Source organism: Pleurodeles waltl, chromosome 7 (genome assembly GCF_031143425.1).
Source record: "Pleurodeles waltl isolate 20211129_DDA chromosome 7, aPleWal1.hap1.20221129, whole genome shotgun sequence".
Lineage (NCBI taxonomy): Eukaryota > Metazoa > Chordata > Amphibia > Caudata > Salamandridae > Pleurodeles > Pleurodeles waltl.
This window is the reverse complement of record NC_090446.1, coordinates 1451359706-1451377457: the sequence shown is the minus strand read 5'-3', so window position 1 is coordinate 1451377457 and position 17752 is coordinate 1451359706. Positions and strand designations below refer to the sequence as shown.

Sequence of the window (17752 nt, the reverse complement as noted above, 5' to 3'; positions counted from 1 at the left end):
GTCCTGCCTTCTACATACATGGCACCCTGCCCATAGGGCTAGCTAGGGTCTACCTTAGGTGTGACTTATATGTAGTAAAAGGGGAGTTCTGGGCCTGGCAAGGAAATATAGATGCCAGGTCCCTGTTGCAGAAAACTGCGCACACAGGCCCTGCTCTAGCAGGCCTGAGACAGGTTTGAAAGGCTACTTTAATGGGTTGCGCAAGCAGCGCTGCAGGCCCACCAGTAGAATTTAATTTACAGGCCCTGGGTATAGGGATACCACTTTACAAGGGACTTATAGGGAAATTAAATATGCCAATTAGGTATAAGCCAATCATATACAGGTTTACAAGGAAGAACACATGCACTTTAGCACTGATTGGCAGTGAAAAAGTGCTCAGGGTCATAACGTCAGCCAACAGGGGTCAGAAAAATAAGGAGGAAAAAGGCAAAAAGTTTGTGGAAAGACCCTGTAAAAGGGCCAGGTCCAACAAGAGCACTTTTAAATATGTGAGTTTAGGATGCATGCATCCTGAACTCACATATTTAAAGGTGCCCTAGTCTTTTGCATGCTTTCAACATGCAGGAGCATTTCACTTTAGTACATCAGTTAATATCACTATATTGGGAGGCTATTATTAACAGTTTTAATAAATACCTCTCACTATAGTTATATAAACTGATGTACTAAAGTGAAATGCTCTTACATGTTAAAAGCATAGAAGAAGCACCCCACCCCTTTCACGTTCAACTAGCTGCCATTCGTGGGAAATGCGCCTTCCCACAGAAGTGTCCGAAGGGCATGTTGAAAGCTTGTCCAGCGAGATGGGCATTACCCATGGCATGTGGACAACTTAGATTCACTCTGAGTGAGCAGGCCGTCACCGCTCAAAACAATCCTATCAATTTTCCTCAGTCCAGGTAATTCCTCCGGTTCCGGACTGTTCTTTGAATTGTGGGACTTGTAGTTCTGATTTGATAGCGGAATATTAAGGCCTTCAGTCGACAGGAGTGGGTGCAATAACCGGAGTATTCTATGAGTGGGTACAATGAATGGCCAAAGGCTACAGCTTGAGCACAGTACCCAACAGACACATCTGAACACTCTACCCAGTGTACAATGGCATTACGTGGGGTAAGGGTAGGGTTGAAAGCCACATCCTGGTGCTTGTGAGTGCTAGGGATGGGAAGGCTGCCTGTTGCTGGATGTTAACAGAGTGTAGGTACAAAGATCAGTCTGTATGAATATACTATAAGTTGTACCTGTGTCATTGCAAGGTGTGCCTGTGAGAGTGGAATGTGTTCTCTGTCAGTGTAGGCTGTATCTGTGTACTTGCTAGGTGAGAGGTGTGCAGTTCTGTGTGCAGAGTGAAGGAAATGGCTGTATGAGTGCAAGATGAGCTGCATCTGTGGGTCAATGAGGATGAATAGTGCACTTGGATGAGTAATGTGTGAGGAATGCAGCCGAGAGCAGCATATTGGTGTGCATCATGAGGGGACTGTGAGGGAATCGCCTGTTTGAGTGTATGAAGAAGGGAGGCCTCGTATGAGTGCAAACTGAGGACAGTGGCTATGTCAGTGCAAGGGGAGGTATATGTATCAATGAGTGTACTGTGCGTTATGCCTGTGTGAGTGCAGAATGAGTTCTGTGTCTGTGTAAGTGAGGATGAAAAGTGTATGTTTTTGAGTACAGGTTGAGTACTCTGCATGGTTTCAGTCTGTAGATGAATGCAGGGTAGAGAGTGCCTGTATAAGTGGGGGATGTGAGAGCAAAGTCTTTATGAGTGGAGGTTTTAAAGGGAGTGTCTGTATAAGTGATGATTGCAAGAGGAGTGGCTGTATGGGAGCATGGCAAGTAATGTATCTCAGTGCAGGGATTTTATGTATAATGAGTGTGAAAGATAAAGGGAGGCCCTGTAAGGTTACAGAGTTATATGAGTGCAGACTGAGTGAGTGAGACTGAAGGGACTGGCGTGTGGCTGCATAACTGTCCTCTGAGTTGTGCCCCTTTGAATGTAGGGCAAGCTGTGTGATTGTAGGATGAGAACAGCAGCTGTGTGATTGAAGGGTACGGGGTGTGGCTGTGAAAGGGGAGGGTGAAGGCAGTGCTTGTGTGAGTGTAGAATGCTGGGCTGTGCCTCTGAGAGTGCAGGGTGAGGTGTGTTCTTGTGTGAGCTTACAGTGACAAGGTGCCTGTGTGAGGACAGGGTGAGTAATGCGTGAGTGCAAAGTGAGTGGTGTGTTTTGAGAGTAAAGTGTAGTGCTGTGTATTCTGAGTGCAGGGTGAGTGGCTGTCCACATGAATGTAGGGCTAGCAGTGTGTATGGCTGTGTGGTGATGAACACTGCGCCTATATTGGTTCAGGGTGAGTAATGTACGAGAGTACATTGTTGCTGAGTGTCAGAAGGAAGGGTGTGAGGGACTGCCTATACGTGGAGGGAGTGTCTGTGTGTGTTCATGGTGTCAGAGTAGTGCCCATATGGGAATAGGGTGAGAGAACAGTATGACTGAGTGCAGGGTAAGAAGTGTACCTGAGTACATGATTTCAGAACATATCGTAAGTGCAGTTTGGCAGGAGTGCCTGTGTGAGGTCGGGGGGTGACTGTATGAGTGTGCTGTGAGTTGTGCCTGTTAGAGTGTGGGGTCTGCCTGTGTGAGTGCTGGGTGGGATATGTGTCTATGAGTTTACAGGGAGCAGTGTGGCCGTGTGAGGGCAGAATGAGCAATGTGACTGAGTGCAGGGGGAGTGCTGTGCATTATGACTGCCTAGCTGAGGGCACTGACCGTCTGAATGACCAGTGAGTGGTCTGTCTGTATCCATGCATGGTGAGGGGAGGGCCTGTGTGAGTGCGAGTTGAGAGGAGTGCTCAAGGACATGCCTATGAGAGTGCAGGCTGAAGTGTGCACCCGTATGAGAGTATTAGGAGTTTTGCCTTTGCTAGTGCATAGTGAGTGGTGAGCCTTGTTAGTGCATCGCTTTGGTATACAAATGAGTGAGGGAAGTGCATGAATGCGCGGAGGGCACCAGTGAAGTACCTGTGTTAGTACACGGTGGGACTGGAGTGTCCATATCCAGAGGGTGAAGGCAGTGTGTATGAGAGCAATGTGGGAAACGTGCATAAATGTATGGTGAGGGGTGTGCCTGTACAAGTGTTCTGTGAGCATTGTGCCTGTGTGAATTCACAGTAAGCCCCACCTTCCCCCTGCTGCAGATATCTTGCTAAACTGCTTAAGCCTGGGCTGTCAGTGGCAGTTTAACAATCATGGAGAAACCAAAAAAAGAGGAAAAAAACAGCCACCACACAGCCACAAATGGCCCACAGTTGCAATCTGGCAATGGCCCATCGCCCAGTGCCCCGCCACCCCGATGCAGTAGAACCACTGTTTCTAACATTTATGGGGATGTATCAAAGAAAGGTGTGTATAAACTAGGGGGGTACAACATTTTTATTGTCTGATCAGAGTCTCATATAGGTCCCAATTTTTGACCTACACATAGTTTGTGGCATTAACTGTGTTTTCTACATTTACACCTATGTGTAGTAATTTCCCACAAACTGAAAATGATTTCTTTCATTTCATAAATGGTGCTTCAAAATTTGAAATACTGACGTGCAGTGACTGGAAAAACTATGACCCTATATCCTCCTGGGCAGAAGGACTAGGAAAAATAACATTCTTCTTTGAGCCAGTCTACCTTCTATAAACTGAAAACACTTAGACACATCTTTCTACATCTTGGCCTTCTTTAAAACGTACAAGTAACAATATCACCCATTCTCCCAAAACCTCACTATGCTAACCACAGCACTCTACTCTCAGCTGTGAAAAGCCTACAAAGAATCCAAATCTCAGCAGCAAGACTACTTGTAAATGTGAATATATGAGCTCACATTTCTCCGGTCCTGAAGGCTCCAAGTAGCATGGAGATCATCTTTGAAACTTCTGTGCATCACTCACAGAGATATTAATGGCAAAGGATCAAAGTTCATTCAAGCAAAAATCACAAAATATTTCCAAGCCAGGAGCTTATGTTCTAGTCTCGAACCGTGCTTAATAATTCCTGCTTGTAGGAAGAAAGCCATTAGTGGCAATGTGTTGTATTCATCCACTCATTCTAGAATGTAGAATGGAGAATCCTGGGGGGAGGCAGAATTGTGGCTGTTGAAGGAGACAAGGGACCGCTGAGGAGATGCTGGCGTGTGGTTGGGCCACTTTGATAGTTACATGAAATAAAGGATCATCTTAAAGAAATTGAGACCACCTACTTTTTAACACTGGCAACGAGGGTGGGATGCGAAATCTAATACGCATAAAAAAATGCTAGAATTGTCTTCCACGATGAGAGACAAACGGTGTTTCCGATGTGACAAATTAGGTCATCTTGCTAACGATAAGAAATGCCCGGCTCTCAAATCAATTTGTTCATATTGTAAAAAGTGTGGACATTTCTTTTCTGCCTGTAGGTTACGCAAGGCCAAATCTTATGTAAGTGAGGTCCACACTGATGGCGATCTTGGGTCTTCAGACTTTGACTGCGGACAAATTGTTCTTCAGGTAGGGAAGAATAGTGGTCCCCTTGAATTGATCACAGTAGAAGGTATGCAGACACAAGTTCTATTTGATTCTGGGGCCAAAATCACCATTGTCTCCCGTGATTTATTTTCTCGTTGCTTGAAAAAGAAAGTTGCCCTTTGCAAACCTGATATTAAACCTTGTGCTAATGGAGGTGAAGTAATTCCCCTACTGGGCTACTTCATAGGATTAATTGAGTTCAGAGGCCGTTTTACGTCAGGAAAAATTTAGGTCTCAAAGAGGGGTGATACCATTATTAGCTGGTGCCACCAGAAAGACCTTGGAGTCATGTTGGACCCCAATAGTACAAACCCCGTTATTTTAAAAGACATATGCCAGGTTGAGTCGGTGTCATCACAGTACCCTGTTGCGGGCCTACATCAGACACTGTTTCAAGAATTCCCAAGGGTTTCCAGAAGTGAGGTGGGCTGTCTAAAAGACTATCTTCATGACATTAAAATTACTCCTGGTTCCGTCCCTTTCTGCAGCAAAGTGAGGGACGTTCCAGTCAATGCCAGAGAGGAGATGCTTAATGAATTAAATAAATTAAAGTCTCAAGGCATCATTGAGGAGGTAGAAGGCACTCCTTGGTTGGCTCCAGTCGTCGTGGTCAGGAAATCCAATGGTTCTATCAGATTATGTGTGGAACTCAGACAGCTAAATAAATGTGTCATTGTAGACAGGTATCCGTTACCAAATATTAGTCAGTTGTTAATGATGATAGGAGATGCAAAAGTGTTTAGCACTATTGATCTGGCTTCAGCCTACCATCAAATCCGACTCACTGAGGCATCCATGGATCTCACTGCCTTCATAACACCCTATGGCACTTTCAGATACACCAGGCTCCCTTTTGGTCTTTGTAGGAAGTTGGCTCTGTATGTGCTATTTCAAAGTAAGGAATAGCATGCACAGAGTCCAAGGGTTCCCCTTAGAGGTAAAATAGTGGTAAAAATAGATAATACTAATGCTCTATTTTGTGGTAGTGTGGTCGAGCAATAGGCTTATCCAAGGAGTAGTGTTAAGCATTTGTTGTACATACACATAGACAATAAATGAGGTACACACACTCAGAGACAAATCCAGCCAATAGGTTTTGTATAGAAAAATATCTTTTCTTAGTTTATTTTAAGAACCACAGGTTCAAATTTAACATGTAATATCTTGTTTGAAAGATATTGCAGGTAAGTACATTAGGAACTTTGAATCATTTCAATTGCATGTATACTTTTCAAGTTATTCACAAATAGCTATTTCAAAAGTGGACACAGTGCAATTTTCACAGTTCCTGGGGGAGGTAAGTTTTTGTTAGTTTTACCAGGTAAGTACGACACTTACAGGGTTCAGTTCTTGGTCCAAGGTAGCCCACCGTTGGGGGTTCAGAGCAACCCCAAAGTTACCACACCAGCAGCTCAGGGCCGGTCAGGTGCAGAGTTCAAAGTGGTGCCCAAAACGCATAGGCTTCAATGGAGAGAGGGGGGTGCCCCGGTTCCGGTCTGCTTGCAGGTAAGTACCCGCGTCTTCGGAGGGCAGACCAGGGGGGTTTTGTAGGGCACCGGGGGGGACACAAGTCCACACAGAAATTTCACCCTCAGCGGCGCGGGGGCGGCCGGGTGCAGTGTTAGAACAAGCGTCGGGTTCGCAATGGAAGTCAATGAGAGATCAAGGGATCTCTTCAGCGCTGCAGGCAGGCAAGGGGGGGCTTCCTCTGGGAAACCTTCACTTGGGCAAGGGAGAGGGACTCCTGGGGGTCACTTCTGCAGTGAAAGTCCGGTCCTTCAGGTCCTGGGGGCTGCGGGTGCAGGGTCTTTTCCAGGCGTCGGGACTTAGGTTTCAGAGAGTCGCGGTCAGGGGAAGCCTCGGGATTCCCTCTGCAGGCGGCGCTGTGGGGACTCAGGGGGGACAGGTTTTGGTACTCACAGTCGTAGAGTAGTCCGGGGGTCCTCCCTGAGGTGTTGGTTCTCCACCAGCCGAGTTGGGGTCGCCGGGTGCAGTGTTGCAAGTCTCACGCTTCTTGCGGGGAGATTGCAGGGTTCTTTGAAGCTGCTCCTTTGGATAAAGTTGCAGTCTTTTTGGAGCAGGTCCGCTGTCCTCGGGAGTTTCTTGTCGTCGTCGAAGCAGGGCAGTCCTCAGAGGATTCAGAGGTCGCTGGTCCCTTTGGAAGGCGTCGCTGGAGCAGAGTTCTTTGGAAGGCAGGAGACAGGCCGGTGAGTTTCTGGAGCCAAGGCAGTAGTTGTCTTCTGGTCTTCCTCTGCAGGGGTTTTCAGCTAGGCAGTCCTTCTTCTTGTTGTTGCAGGAATCTAATTTTCTAGGGTTCAGGGTAGCCCTTAAATACTAAATTTAAGGGCGTGTTTAGGTCTGGGGGGTTAGTAGCCAATGGCTACTAGCCCTGAGGGTGGGTACACCCTCTTTGTGCCTCCTCCCAAGGGGAGGGGGTCACAATCCTAACCCTATCGGGGGAATCCTCCATCTGCAAGATGGAGGATTGCTAAAAGTTAGAGTCACCTCAGCTCAGGACACCTTAGGGGCTGTCCTGACTGGCCAGTGACTCCTCCTTGTTATTCTCATTATTTTCTCCGGCCTTGCCGCCAAAAGTGGGGGCCGGGGCCGGAGGGGGCGGGCAACTCCACTAGCTGGAGTGTCCTGCGGTGCTGTGACAAAGGGGTGAGCCTTTGAGGCTCACCGCCAGGTGTTACAGCTCCTGCCTGGGGGAGGTGTTAGCATCTCCACCCAGTGCAGGCTTTGTTACTGGCCTCAGAGTGACAAAGGCACTCTCCCCGTGGGGCCAGCAACATGTCTCTAGTGTGGCAGGCTGCTGGAACTAGTCAGCCTACACAGACAGTCGGTTAAGTTTCAGGGGGCACCTCTAAGGTGCCCTCTGGGGTGTATTTTGCAATAAAATGTACACTGGCATCAGTGTGCATTTATTGTGCTGAGAAGTTTGATACCAAACTTCCCAGTTTTCAGTGTAGCCATTATGGTGCTGTGGAGTTCGTGCAAAACAGACTCCCAGACCATATACTCTTATGGCTACCCTGCACTTACAATGTCTAAGGTTTTGCTTAGACACTGTAGGGGCACAGTGCTCATGCACTGGTACCCTCACCTATGGTATAGTGCACCCTGCCTTAGGGCTGTAAGGCCTGCTAGAGGGGTGACTGACCTATACTGGCATAGGGAGTGAGAGCCTGGCATGGCACCCTGAGGGGAGTGCCATGTCGACTTACTCGTTTTGTCCTCACTAGCACACACAAGCTGGCAAGCAGTGTGTCTGTGCTGAGTGAGAGGTCTCCAGGGTGGCATAAGACATGCTGCAGCCCTTAGAGACCTTCCTTGGCATCAGGGCCCTTGGTACTAGAAGTACCAGTTACAAGGGACTTATCTGGATGCCAGGGTCTGCCAATTGTGGATACAAAGGTACAGGTTAGGGAAAGAACACTGGTGCTGGGGCCTGGTTAGCAGGCCTCAGCACACTTTCAATTGTAAACATAGCATCAGCAAAGGCAAAAAGTCAGGGGGCAACCATGCCAAGGAGGCATTTCCTTACAGTCTTATATCGGCAGCGTCCGTGTTCCAAAGGGTTATAGAGAAGATTCTGAGAGGGCTAGAAGGGGTTTGTGTGTATCAAGACGATCTGCTTGTATATGGGAAAGATCATACAGAACACAATTACAGAGTCAAACAAGTTCTAAAGAGAATAGATGATCACAATTTGACTGTCAAGCTAGAAAAATGTCAATTTGGCACCAAAACTATTGAGTATCTAGGGCACACCATAACAGGTGAAGGGGTTGCTTCAAAGGCTGATCTAGTCAATGCAATTCAGACAATGGTTTCCCCTTCCATGAAAGAAGAACTTTTGAGGTTTCTAGGAATGGTTGAATACTACCATAAATTCATCAAGAATTTTGCTGATATCACTTATAATATGAGAGGCCTTCTCAGAAAGGGAGTTCATTTTGTATGGAATGAGGTGTGTGAAAGGGAATTTAATGTGATCAAAGAAAAATTGTCATTAGCCCCTTGTCTCAAAAACTTTGACCCCACCAAAAGTTCCATTGTCACAACTGATGCTAGCTTAAAGGGATTGGGTGCTGTGTTACAACAGGGAGGATGTTGTCCCCAGAACACCATCATGTTTCTTTCGAGAATTCTAAAAGCGGCTGAGAGCAAGTATTCTGTGACAGAGAGGGAGGCGCTTGCGGTCCACTGGGCCATAAAGAAATTGAGAAATTTGTTGTGGGGATCCACATTCGTGGTTAGGATAGACCATATACCTTTATGTGAAGTCTTTAATAAGAAAGGGGTTGATGCCATTTCTTCCAGAATATCTAGGTGGATGATTGATCTTCAAGAATTCAATTTCGAGGTGAGATATATCCCTGGAGTTGAAAACGTTATAGTAGACACTCTTTCCAGGTTAGTTACAGAAGACACCTCAGATTCACTTAAGGAAGACAAGGAGGGTCTAGATTTGGTGTGTGAGATCAATCAGGCAGCAATCTCAGAGAAGAGATGGCGTCATGAAATAGAAGAAGACGCTACCCTGTAAAAGGTAATGGATCTTATCACGGTTGGGTGGAAACATGAACAGCAAGGTGGGGACATATGCAAGGATTATTGGCTTGTAAAAGACCAGTTAGCAACCAGGGATGGGCTGTTATTATGAGGTACCAGACTGATACCCCCAACTAAATTGAGGAAGGAGCTCTTGGAGTTAGCGCATGAAGGACACTCTGGAATTTCCAAGATTAAAGAAAGATTGAGATCTAGTTACTGGTGGCCTGGTTTGGACATCCAAGTTGAACGGATCGTGAGGGAGTCTATACAGTGTTCTGTCAGTGAGAAGAGTATGAAACCTAAAATTCAACCCATGTTGGTAAGAAATCGACCAGAAAAGCCATGGAAGGACATTGTGCTAGACATACTTGGTCCTATACATGGTGGTGGTCATCAATTGTTTATTATTGTTGTTATTGATATGTTCTCATGATGGCCAGAAATTTACTTCTCTAGAGGTATTGAAACTGCTTCTGTTATACGCTTTCTCAAAAACCTATTCTTAAGGGAGGGCTTACCCGAAACGCTCCTTACATACAATGGCGTTCAACTAGTTTCTAGTGAGATGGAAGGTTTTCTCCAGTTTTGTGGGATTAAACACAAAAAATGCGCTTTATACCATCCAGAGGCCAATGGTATGGTTGAGAGATTTAATAGAACGCTGAAAGAAACCATTGCGTCGGCCAAAAACGATAACAAGGATTGGAAGGAGGAAGTGATTAAAAGAGTGGGGATATATAGATTGACGCCACACTCGATCACCGGTGTATCCCCTTTTGCTTTATTTCGTGGGAGATGTCCCAACTCTATACTAGATCCTGGCTGGGCAAATCAGTTTCTGGATAATACAGTTTGTAGCAAGAAGGATGGGTATGAAAAAGGGAGAGAGCTGTCCAAGGTACAGAAAAGCAAAATCCACTTTGATCGTAATCACGCTGTCAAGGTGACTAAGGTGAAGGTTGGTGATTTGGTCATGATAAAATGCCCAGGTTTGTCCCTCACTGGGGGTAAACTGTCCAAACCGTTGAGAGTTATCAAAATTTTCACCAATGCTGTCAAAACCTGTGATCATCGGGTGTGGAATCTTAATAGAGTGGTCTTATACAAAGGGAGAGCTACACAGGAATACCAAAATGACAATGAAGAATCCACTGAAAATGTAGGAGACAATGTGGTAACTGGAAACTTGGCCGAAGAAAGAGACTTCTACAGATACAGAGAGGACATGAACAAAACGTTTCTGAGGAAGTCCACCAGGAAGACACAGAGCCCAGCCTACCTTCAAGATTCTGTGTAATTGTTTTTCACTCTCTTATCTACTGTAAGGTGTTGTTTTTTTGTTTTTTTTGTTTGTTTTTTGCATGTATATAGTATTCATTGTTATTGTTGTTATTGTAAAGGGGAAGATGTGTTGTATTCATCCACTCATTCTAGAATGTAGAATGTAGAATCCTGGAGGGAGGCAGAATTGTGGCAGTTGAAGGAGACAATGGACCGCTGAGGAGATGCTGCTGTGTGGTTGGGCCGCTTTGATAGTTACATGAAATAAAGGATCATCTTAAAGAAATTGAGACCACCTACTTTTTAACACAATACTTTGGAAAACTTTGCAATTCCCTTTTTGCAAAGATTAAGCCGCTGGAACTCAATTAGCATTCCGAAGCATGGTTATGCACTTGGGCCCATATATATACTTCTTTTGCGCCGCATTTGCATCATTTTTTGACACAGAAGCGGCACTAATTTACAAATTACAATTATATTTTGTAAGTTTGCACCACTTTGGCATCAAAAATTAGGCAAATGCGGCGCAAAAAAAGTATTAATATGGGCCTTTGTATTTCCAGTGTAATCCAGCAAAGTATCCATGGGCCTGACTTAGATTTCGGAGGAGAGGATACTCAGTCACAAACATAACTAATATCCCATCCACAGTATTGAAAGTGCATTATATCCTATGGCTCTTTTACTATGGTTGACAAGTCATATTTGTGACAGAGCATCCCATCCACCTAGATCTCTAACAGGCTCCACTTCTTCTCATTTTCTACTTAGAGACAGTTACCCTTCAAACACAACACAACACTGTTACAACAAAATGAAAACACAAAAAAGGCACAAATATTCTCCTCATCTACTCTTGCATCAAGTACTAGCTTACTTACCATGATGGACACGTAATATTGCCAGTTGAAAATGTTTTCTGAACCGGCCTCGAGTGATCACACAGCTAATCAGACATGCATCACAGGCCTAGTGAAAAGTTTTTTTTTTTTTTTTTTTTTTACAAATATATGTTGAAACAAAAAAGTTATTATGGCTAAAACTTCCTTTTTAAAATCTCGATATATATTTTGCAAGGGGTTATTGACTACAAGTGCTGAAGTAATGTGTCACAGCAGCCCCTTTACTCATTGTACCTAATAATGTTTTTCTTTGCATGATGCTCCTCCATATGCCTCTTTCGTTAGGCACAGAAGGTTTGAAAATGTGACCACAACCATACAAGTTTAGATCAAATGCCAAATACTGGACCAGATTTGGGCATCCCTCCCATGCAAAGCCGTTTTAAGGCATGGGCAAAGTAGGCTGTGGCCCAGGGCCCCCATTCTTCTAGGGGCCTCATCATGAGGTTTGCAGGACAGTCTCAGACAGTGGCATAACACAAAAATGATGGTACACAATATAACAAGCATTTGCAATGCAATGGGTCTCGCGTTTGCTCGAGTTAGAGCTATTAACTCCTAACTGGACTTTTCTTGCCACATAAATAGAAAATGATAAGTAAAACAGTTGACATAAGGGAGCCGATTCAAAGCGCCGCCATGAGTGCGAAGAGTGAGACAAAAGGAACAAGACAACCACAGGGGTGCAACAAGAGAAATAAATTAGAAGAGTCGCCCGCACACAGGGGGGAGAATTTCCCTGTTAAACATGTAGCTGGAGAATTTGCACCAGTTCTACTTGCACGTCCATACCAGGATCCCAAACAATCACTATTCCATGGATGTCATTATCAAAAGCTTACTCTGGCTTGCCAGTTTGCACTTCAACCACTGCCCCTGGAACCGAGGTTGTCACCTTTTCCAGAGAAATATAATGGGCCCTTGTTTATGTTTTGAGAATATAGAAATGTCCGGGGATGATTCTTCAATAAGATTTTAGGAAAGTACTCTATTTTTTAAACATGCCAATTCTGCTTTTGTTTAATTATAATGTTGTGACTGTTTAAATAATTTAAAAATACCCTTGAAATTATTTGGTTTTGGAATATTCGGATGTATGTTACCTTTCAAATGGAAACAATAGTGGCTTTTGCCACCATCTGTGTCAATGAAACACGATTAGGTGTTTTTATTGAAAGGCCTGCATAAAAAAGTGTGTGTTGCATGTGTGTGGAAGGGGGCAATCAGCACACACTACTATTTATTCCTATGATTTAAAATTGTGTCTCAAATCAGGAATGACACAGATTTCGTGCCCCCTATTTATCTGTATGGCAATTTCCAAATACGCTGAGGAGATTGTGCCTTAAAGATGTGCGTTAAAGGGAATATCACGCGGTAGAGCTAGTCACAAAAACATTAATCCCAACTGCATGGAAAAAAACTCATTAATGAGAAAACCCATATTATATAGTGCAATAGTACTTTTTTGTGTTCCGTTTTGCACTGCACTCATTATGAAGCAGTAAGATTCTTGTTTAATTTCTGTATTTTCCATGCTTGACTCTTATTCTAGTCCTTGGACAGCAAATGAAAGGTATGGCCTGGAGGCACTAATGCTGGTACCCACCCCTGTGATGTTGTTAGAGGTCAAAGGGTATTTGATGTCACTTCCGCTTCCCTGGTATTTTGATGAATAGGCATCTTTGTGCACAAGGTAGCGGCACCCATACACAGATCTACAACATTTTGTGGACACACGTTTAAAAGAGAGGTTAAAAATAAATGCACTTCAGGGATTGAAAACAAGCATTATTCACAGGAGTTGTAACCCAGGTTAAAAGCTGCCCACACAAGTGCCTAGGCCCCTGCAGCTAGACCCACGTTAATTGGAAAACTCAGAAAAAAAATCGCCTTTCATAAATAAGCCGGGCAATTACACAGCCAGTTAATAGCGTGACAATGGCCAACGTGTCCCAGTGACATTTTCAAACTGTAATCCGATAGTACTGTTTCCATCCTAATGCCTGGCCTGCACTCCACAGGGCACGACAAGCTCTTGCTGTTCATTAATGTTAAGGCAGACACTCGGGCCCATATTTATACTTTTTGACGCAAAACTGCGCCAAAGCAGTTTTGCGTCAAAAAAATTAGCGCCGGCTAACGCCATTCTGAAGCACCATGCGGGCGCCGCATTTATTGAATGACCTTAGCCGGCGTTAGCCGCCGGCGCCATCTGCTGTGCGTTAAAAAAAACGACGTACACCAGGCAGCGCCGGCGTTGGGGGATATGGAGCTTGGGCGTCAAAAAATGGGGCAAGTCAGGTTGAGGCAATTTTTTCGCCTCAACCCGATTTGCGCCATTTTTTTTCACTCCCAACCCCCATAGAAATGACTCCTGTCTTAGCAAAGACAGGAGTCATGCCCCCTTGCCCAATGGCCATGCCCAGGGGACTTCTGTCCCCTGGGCATGGTCATTGGGCATAGTGGCATGTAGGGGGGCAAAAATCAGGCCCCCCTATGCCACAATTTTTTTTTTTTTAAAACACTTACCTGAACTTACCTTAATGTCCCTGGGATGGGTCCCTCCAGCCTTGGGGGTCCTCCTGGGGTGGGCATGGGTGACAGGGGGTGTCCCTGGGGGCATGGGGGGGCACCTCTTACCTAATGTAGAACATCAACTCGACGGCTAAGAAACTGAGGCCTACAAAAGTAAAAAACTTTCATTAACTCAACAAAACAGAACTAGAATAGTCTTAGGAGCAAACAGCAAGCTTTCAAATCTGGCAAAATGCTGAGCGAGGCCCAAGTTAAATGAGAATACCTCTGATTGAGTTTGCTTATATGAAACTTCAAAGCGTAAGCGTTTGCAATGCAACGGGTCTCGCATTTGCTCGAGTTAGAGCTATTAGTGTTGTAAACTCCTAACCGCCACACAAATGACATCAACAACAAAACAGCGCGATTGCACTGAAATTGAAAACGTAAAAACCGAGTGCGATTGCGCTATGTAAACCCCAGCGCGATTACGCTGCGTGGAAAATAAAAAGATAAAGTAGTCCGGAACCCATGCTGAAAACATCGAGCCTCGAATGAGTTAAATAGTTTACCAGTGCTGTGTGGATGGGCTAAACACTGGAAAAGGCATGACGTATGCATGCCTTTCACAAATGAAAGTAAGCAGATTTTAAAAGGCAAGCCCACGAACCAATGAAATTGACTGACGTATCATGGGCGTTACACTGAATGGGGGACCCCTGAAGGACTGGGGTCCCTTTGAAGGTCTGGGGACCATCGAAGAGGGTTGTAAGACCATAGTTGCTAAGGACCTGTTTCTCAGGCCCAGGGGTGTTGTGCGGCCTCAGTTGCTGTTATTTTCTTGGAATTCTGGTCTTGTGTATTGCATTATAAAATAGGACTGTAATTCTCAGAATTCAGAGAAAAAAAACGGAGCAGCACATCACTCATGGATGTAGGAAACTTGGCAGCTTTGTTAGGGGTGCGTGACATATGTTTTCAGTGATCAACATATAGCCACCTTCCTAGATTCAAGGAGTTTCCTTCTTTTCCAATCCAGAGTGGAAATTATCCCTTAGAAGTTGTAGTTCGCTTTAAAAAATGAAAGTACCCTTTCCTTGTCAATTAAGTAATTGATTTTTCACAAAACTTATACAGATGGATGTTAGCAATCTTTTTTCTGCTTCAAAATGGTTGGTAAATGTCCTGATCGTAACGTGAAAACTAAGATCCAGAGAATTTTATGAGCAGGAATTATGGGAAATTTGTGAAAGAAAAACTTTACAACTTTGTTCACCATTAGCAAAGCCTGAGTTTCCAAAGTCATTAGTACAGTACCTGAGTACAACTCCTCTCTTGCCCCCTCTTCATGGCAACAGCATGTGCTGTTAAACTGTGTCTCCACACACTTCAACAAACCCAAGTCAAAAGGCAGCAGAGCACTGTACATGATGAAAGGCAAGCTTAAAGTTGCCAAGTAACAACAGAAGTTTTAAGGCATCGGCAAAGTGAGCAGTGGCCCAGGGCTCCCACCTTCTGTGGGGCCCCAAGGGAAAGACATTTTGTTCTCTCCTTCTCTAGCTCACCTATGTCTTTTTTCACATCTGAACCTCTCTTCGTCTCTCTTCCTACCATTACCTCTGTCTCTTTTTGCCCCGTGTCATCTTAAGGTGTTTTGAGGTCCTCGAAAATAAATATTTAAATTGATTTTGTGCAAAACCTGTTTCCAAAAGTTTGTTCGGCATCATATAGGCTATAACCAGTACAAATGTGGGTAATAAAATTAAAAGTTGCTACGATCAGATGCTCCACAATATTTTTGGCCCGAGGCCCCAAAAATCCAAAGGACAACACTGCAAGTAACAATGAGAGCAGGTGACAGGTCAGGGAGCTGGGTGAACAGCTATTGCGTTGTGATGTAATGTTCTTCAACTATTCCCCAAACTGGCTCAGCGCTCGGCAGCCCTGATGGATACGGTGATGCTGTTTCAGATTTTACATGGATTTCTCCTGTTGTTATTCTTCCCTTCTGGAGCAAGAATCTATTACACAATCCTTTACTTTTCAATGCGGCTCTTCCTCCGTTATCTCTGCGAGAATCATCAAAAACCCTTCTGAAGCGGCAATTACAATTGAGAGGTTAAGAAAAATGTATACCAGAAGTGCGAGCACGTGATGAGCACTTAAGTGTCATTCACGACGGACACAGTACGAATGTTGCTATTCTACGACCTGGAATCAATGAAGGTGCACAGGGCCACCGGAAGACCGTGCAAAGGACTGCGGCGTGCTCCCGAGGCGCACAGACACACTCGGTCAGGCGGAGATTTGCATCGGCTCTCTGACGTTCAGATTATCTCAGTGAGTCGTTCGCTTTGGAAAGCTCCTTTCGCAAGTGATTGGCAGACAGAGGGCGAGCTGTGCAAAGTGGCTGCTGTTGTGATGCTCGCCGGCTGGCTGCAAGCCCTGCTCGCGGGCTGCCCAGCTTTTCTCTTTAATTCTCCAAGGGCCGGTTATTCTGCTGCCAGTTAGTTCCTCCTCTGTCGGTCCAGGCACCAAAACTCCACGTCTCACCAGAGGAACGCCACCGCTGGGTCCTGTGTTGAAGGTCTCTTTTCTCCTGCCGCCATGAAACCAGGAAGTGATGTGGACATGAACTTTGGGGTCTTCTTCACTTATGTCATCCTTCTGCTCCTTGGCGTGCTGGGCAATGTTGTGGTCATAAGGCTGACTCTGAAGCCCTCTGGGAGGCGTATCCCACCTGTGGACCTTCTGATCAGCAACCTCTCGTTAGTCAACCTGTGCTCCATCATCACCAGAAGTACGCCAGTGCTGCTCTACCAGGCTTTCGGTGGTGCTGCCCTTGGAGGTGCCTTATGCAAGGTCCTTGGCTTCGCCTCCATCCTCTCCGGCTCCATGAGCGCTTGGCTCACCGTCCTTCTTAGTGCCTACTACACGCTTAAACTACGCAGCACTCCTACTTTTCTGATGCGCGCTTTAGGGTCCACCACACCAATGAAGATCTGCTTGGCCACATTCTGGATCACATGGGGTAGTTTGCTAAGTCCAACCTTAATGTACATTAACAAGGATATTTGGGGAGGGAATCAGACGTCCCATGGAAATTATTCCCAGGCCAATGGCATGCACTCTCTTGGAAACATCAGACGTTATTACGGTTGTGTTCTTGTCATAGGGCACACCAGGAAGGAGAAGATGTACCTCTACAGCTGTGTCATTTTGTGCGAGATCCTGCCCGCCGCCATGATGCTGACAGCCAGCACTATGATAATCCACACCATACTCAAGTACAGAAAGATGCTCGTGCCAACTGGAGAACTACCCCTACAGGTGAACAACTGGGTGGGTCCTACAATCCGCTGCAGTTCAAGGTCTCATTGCAGGGCAGGTTTGCTGGTGTTAGCCCTGGTGTCCACCTATCTGGTCTGTTGGGCCACCCACTTTACTGTGTTGGCAGTCAGCTTTAACAAGGCCTACCAACTGGCCCCGGCGCTCATTAATGGGGGCAGGGTGGCATATGCCATCTATCCAGTGCTGTGTCCCTTCGGCTTGGGACTAGGAAGGCGGAAGTTCCAGGTGTCTCTGCGAGATTCCTTGTGTTGTGTTGCTGCCAAAAAGAGGAGAAATCAGACACAACAAAACTAGGGTGGGCACACTGTTCCAGTCACCTCCTCAGGTGTTTCGTCAATTAAATTCCGACAGTTACTTGCCAATTTTTTAAATTTGAAAAAAGTATAGTTATGTGAGACACAGGGAGCCCGGAATGCTTGTAATCTTGTTGTCGTGTGTGCTGTAATTTTCTCTCTTCTTTTAAAACGTTTGACAGAATTATACTGTTTTGAAGGTACCTTTTATATAAATTTGCCATTTTCCATTTTACAAACTGTTTTCAGACTGTCTTCTCGGTTTGCGATTCTGTTACGATGACAATGT

General features: G+C 45.2%; 1 protein-coding gene across 1 annotated transcript; it reads left to right on the top strand.

Annotated features, from left to right (window-relative positions):
* The first annotated feature begins 16426 nt into the window (after window positions 1-16426).
* On the top strand, window positions 16427-17464 carry LOC138247074 (olfactory receptor class A-like protein 4). The gene has a single exon (XM_069201819.1). The coding sequence runs from the start codon at window positions 16427-16429 to the stop codon at window positions 17462-17464; it is 1038 nt and encodes a 345-aa protein (XP_069057920.1).
* Window positions 17465-17752: the final 288 nt, after the last annotated feature.

Excerpts from the sequence above, each read along its gene's own strand:
- LOC138247074 (XM_069201819.1), top strand. The coding sequence starts at position 16,427 with ATGAAACCAGGAAGTGATGTGGACATGAACTTTGGGGTCTTCTTCACT.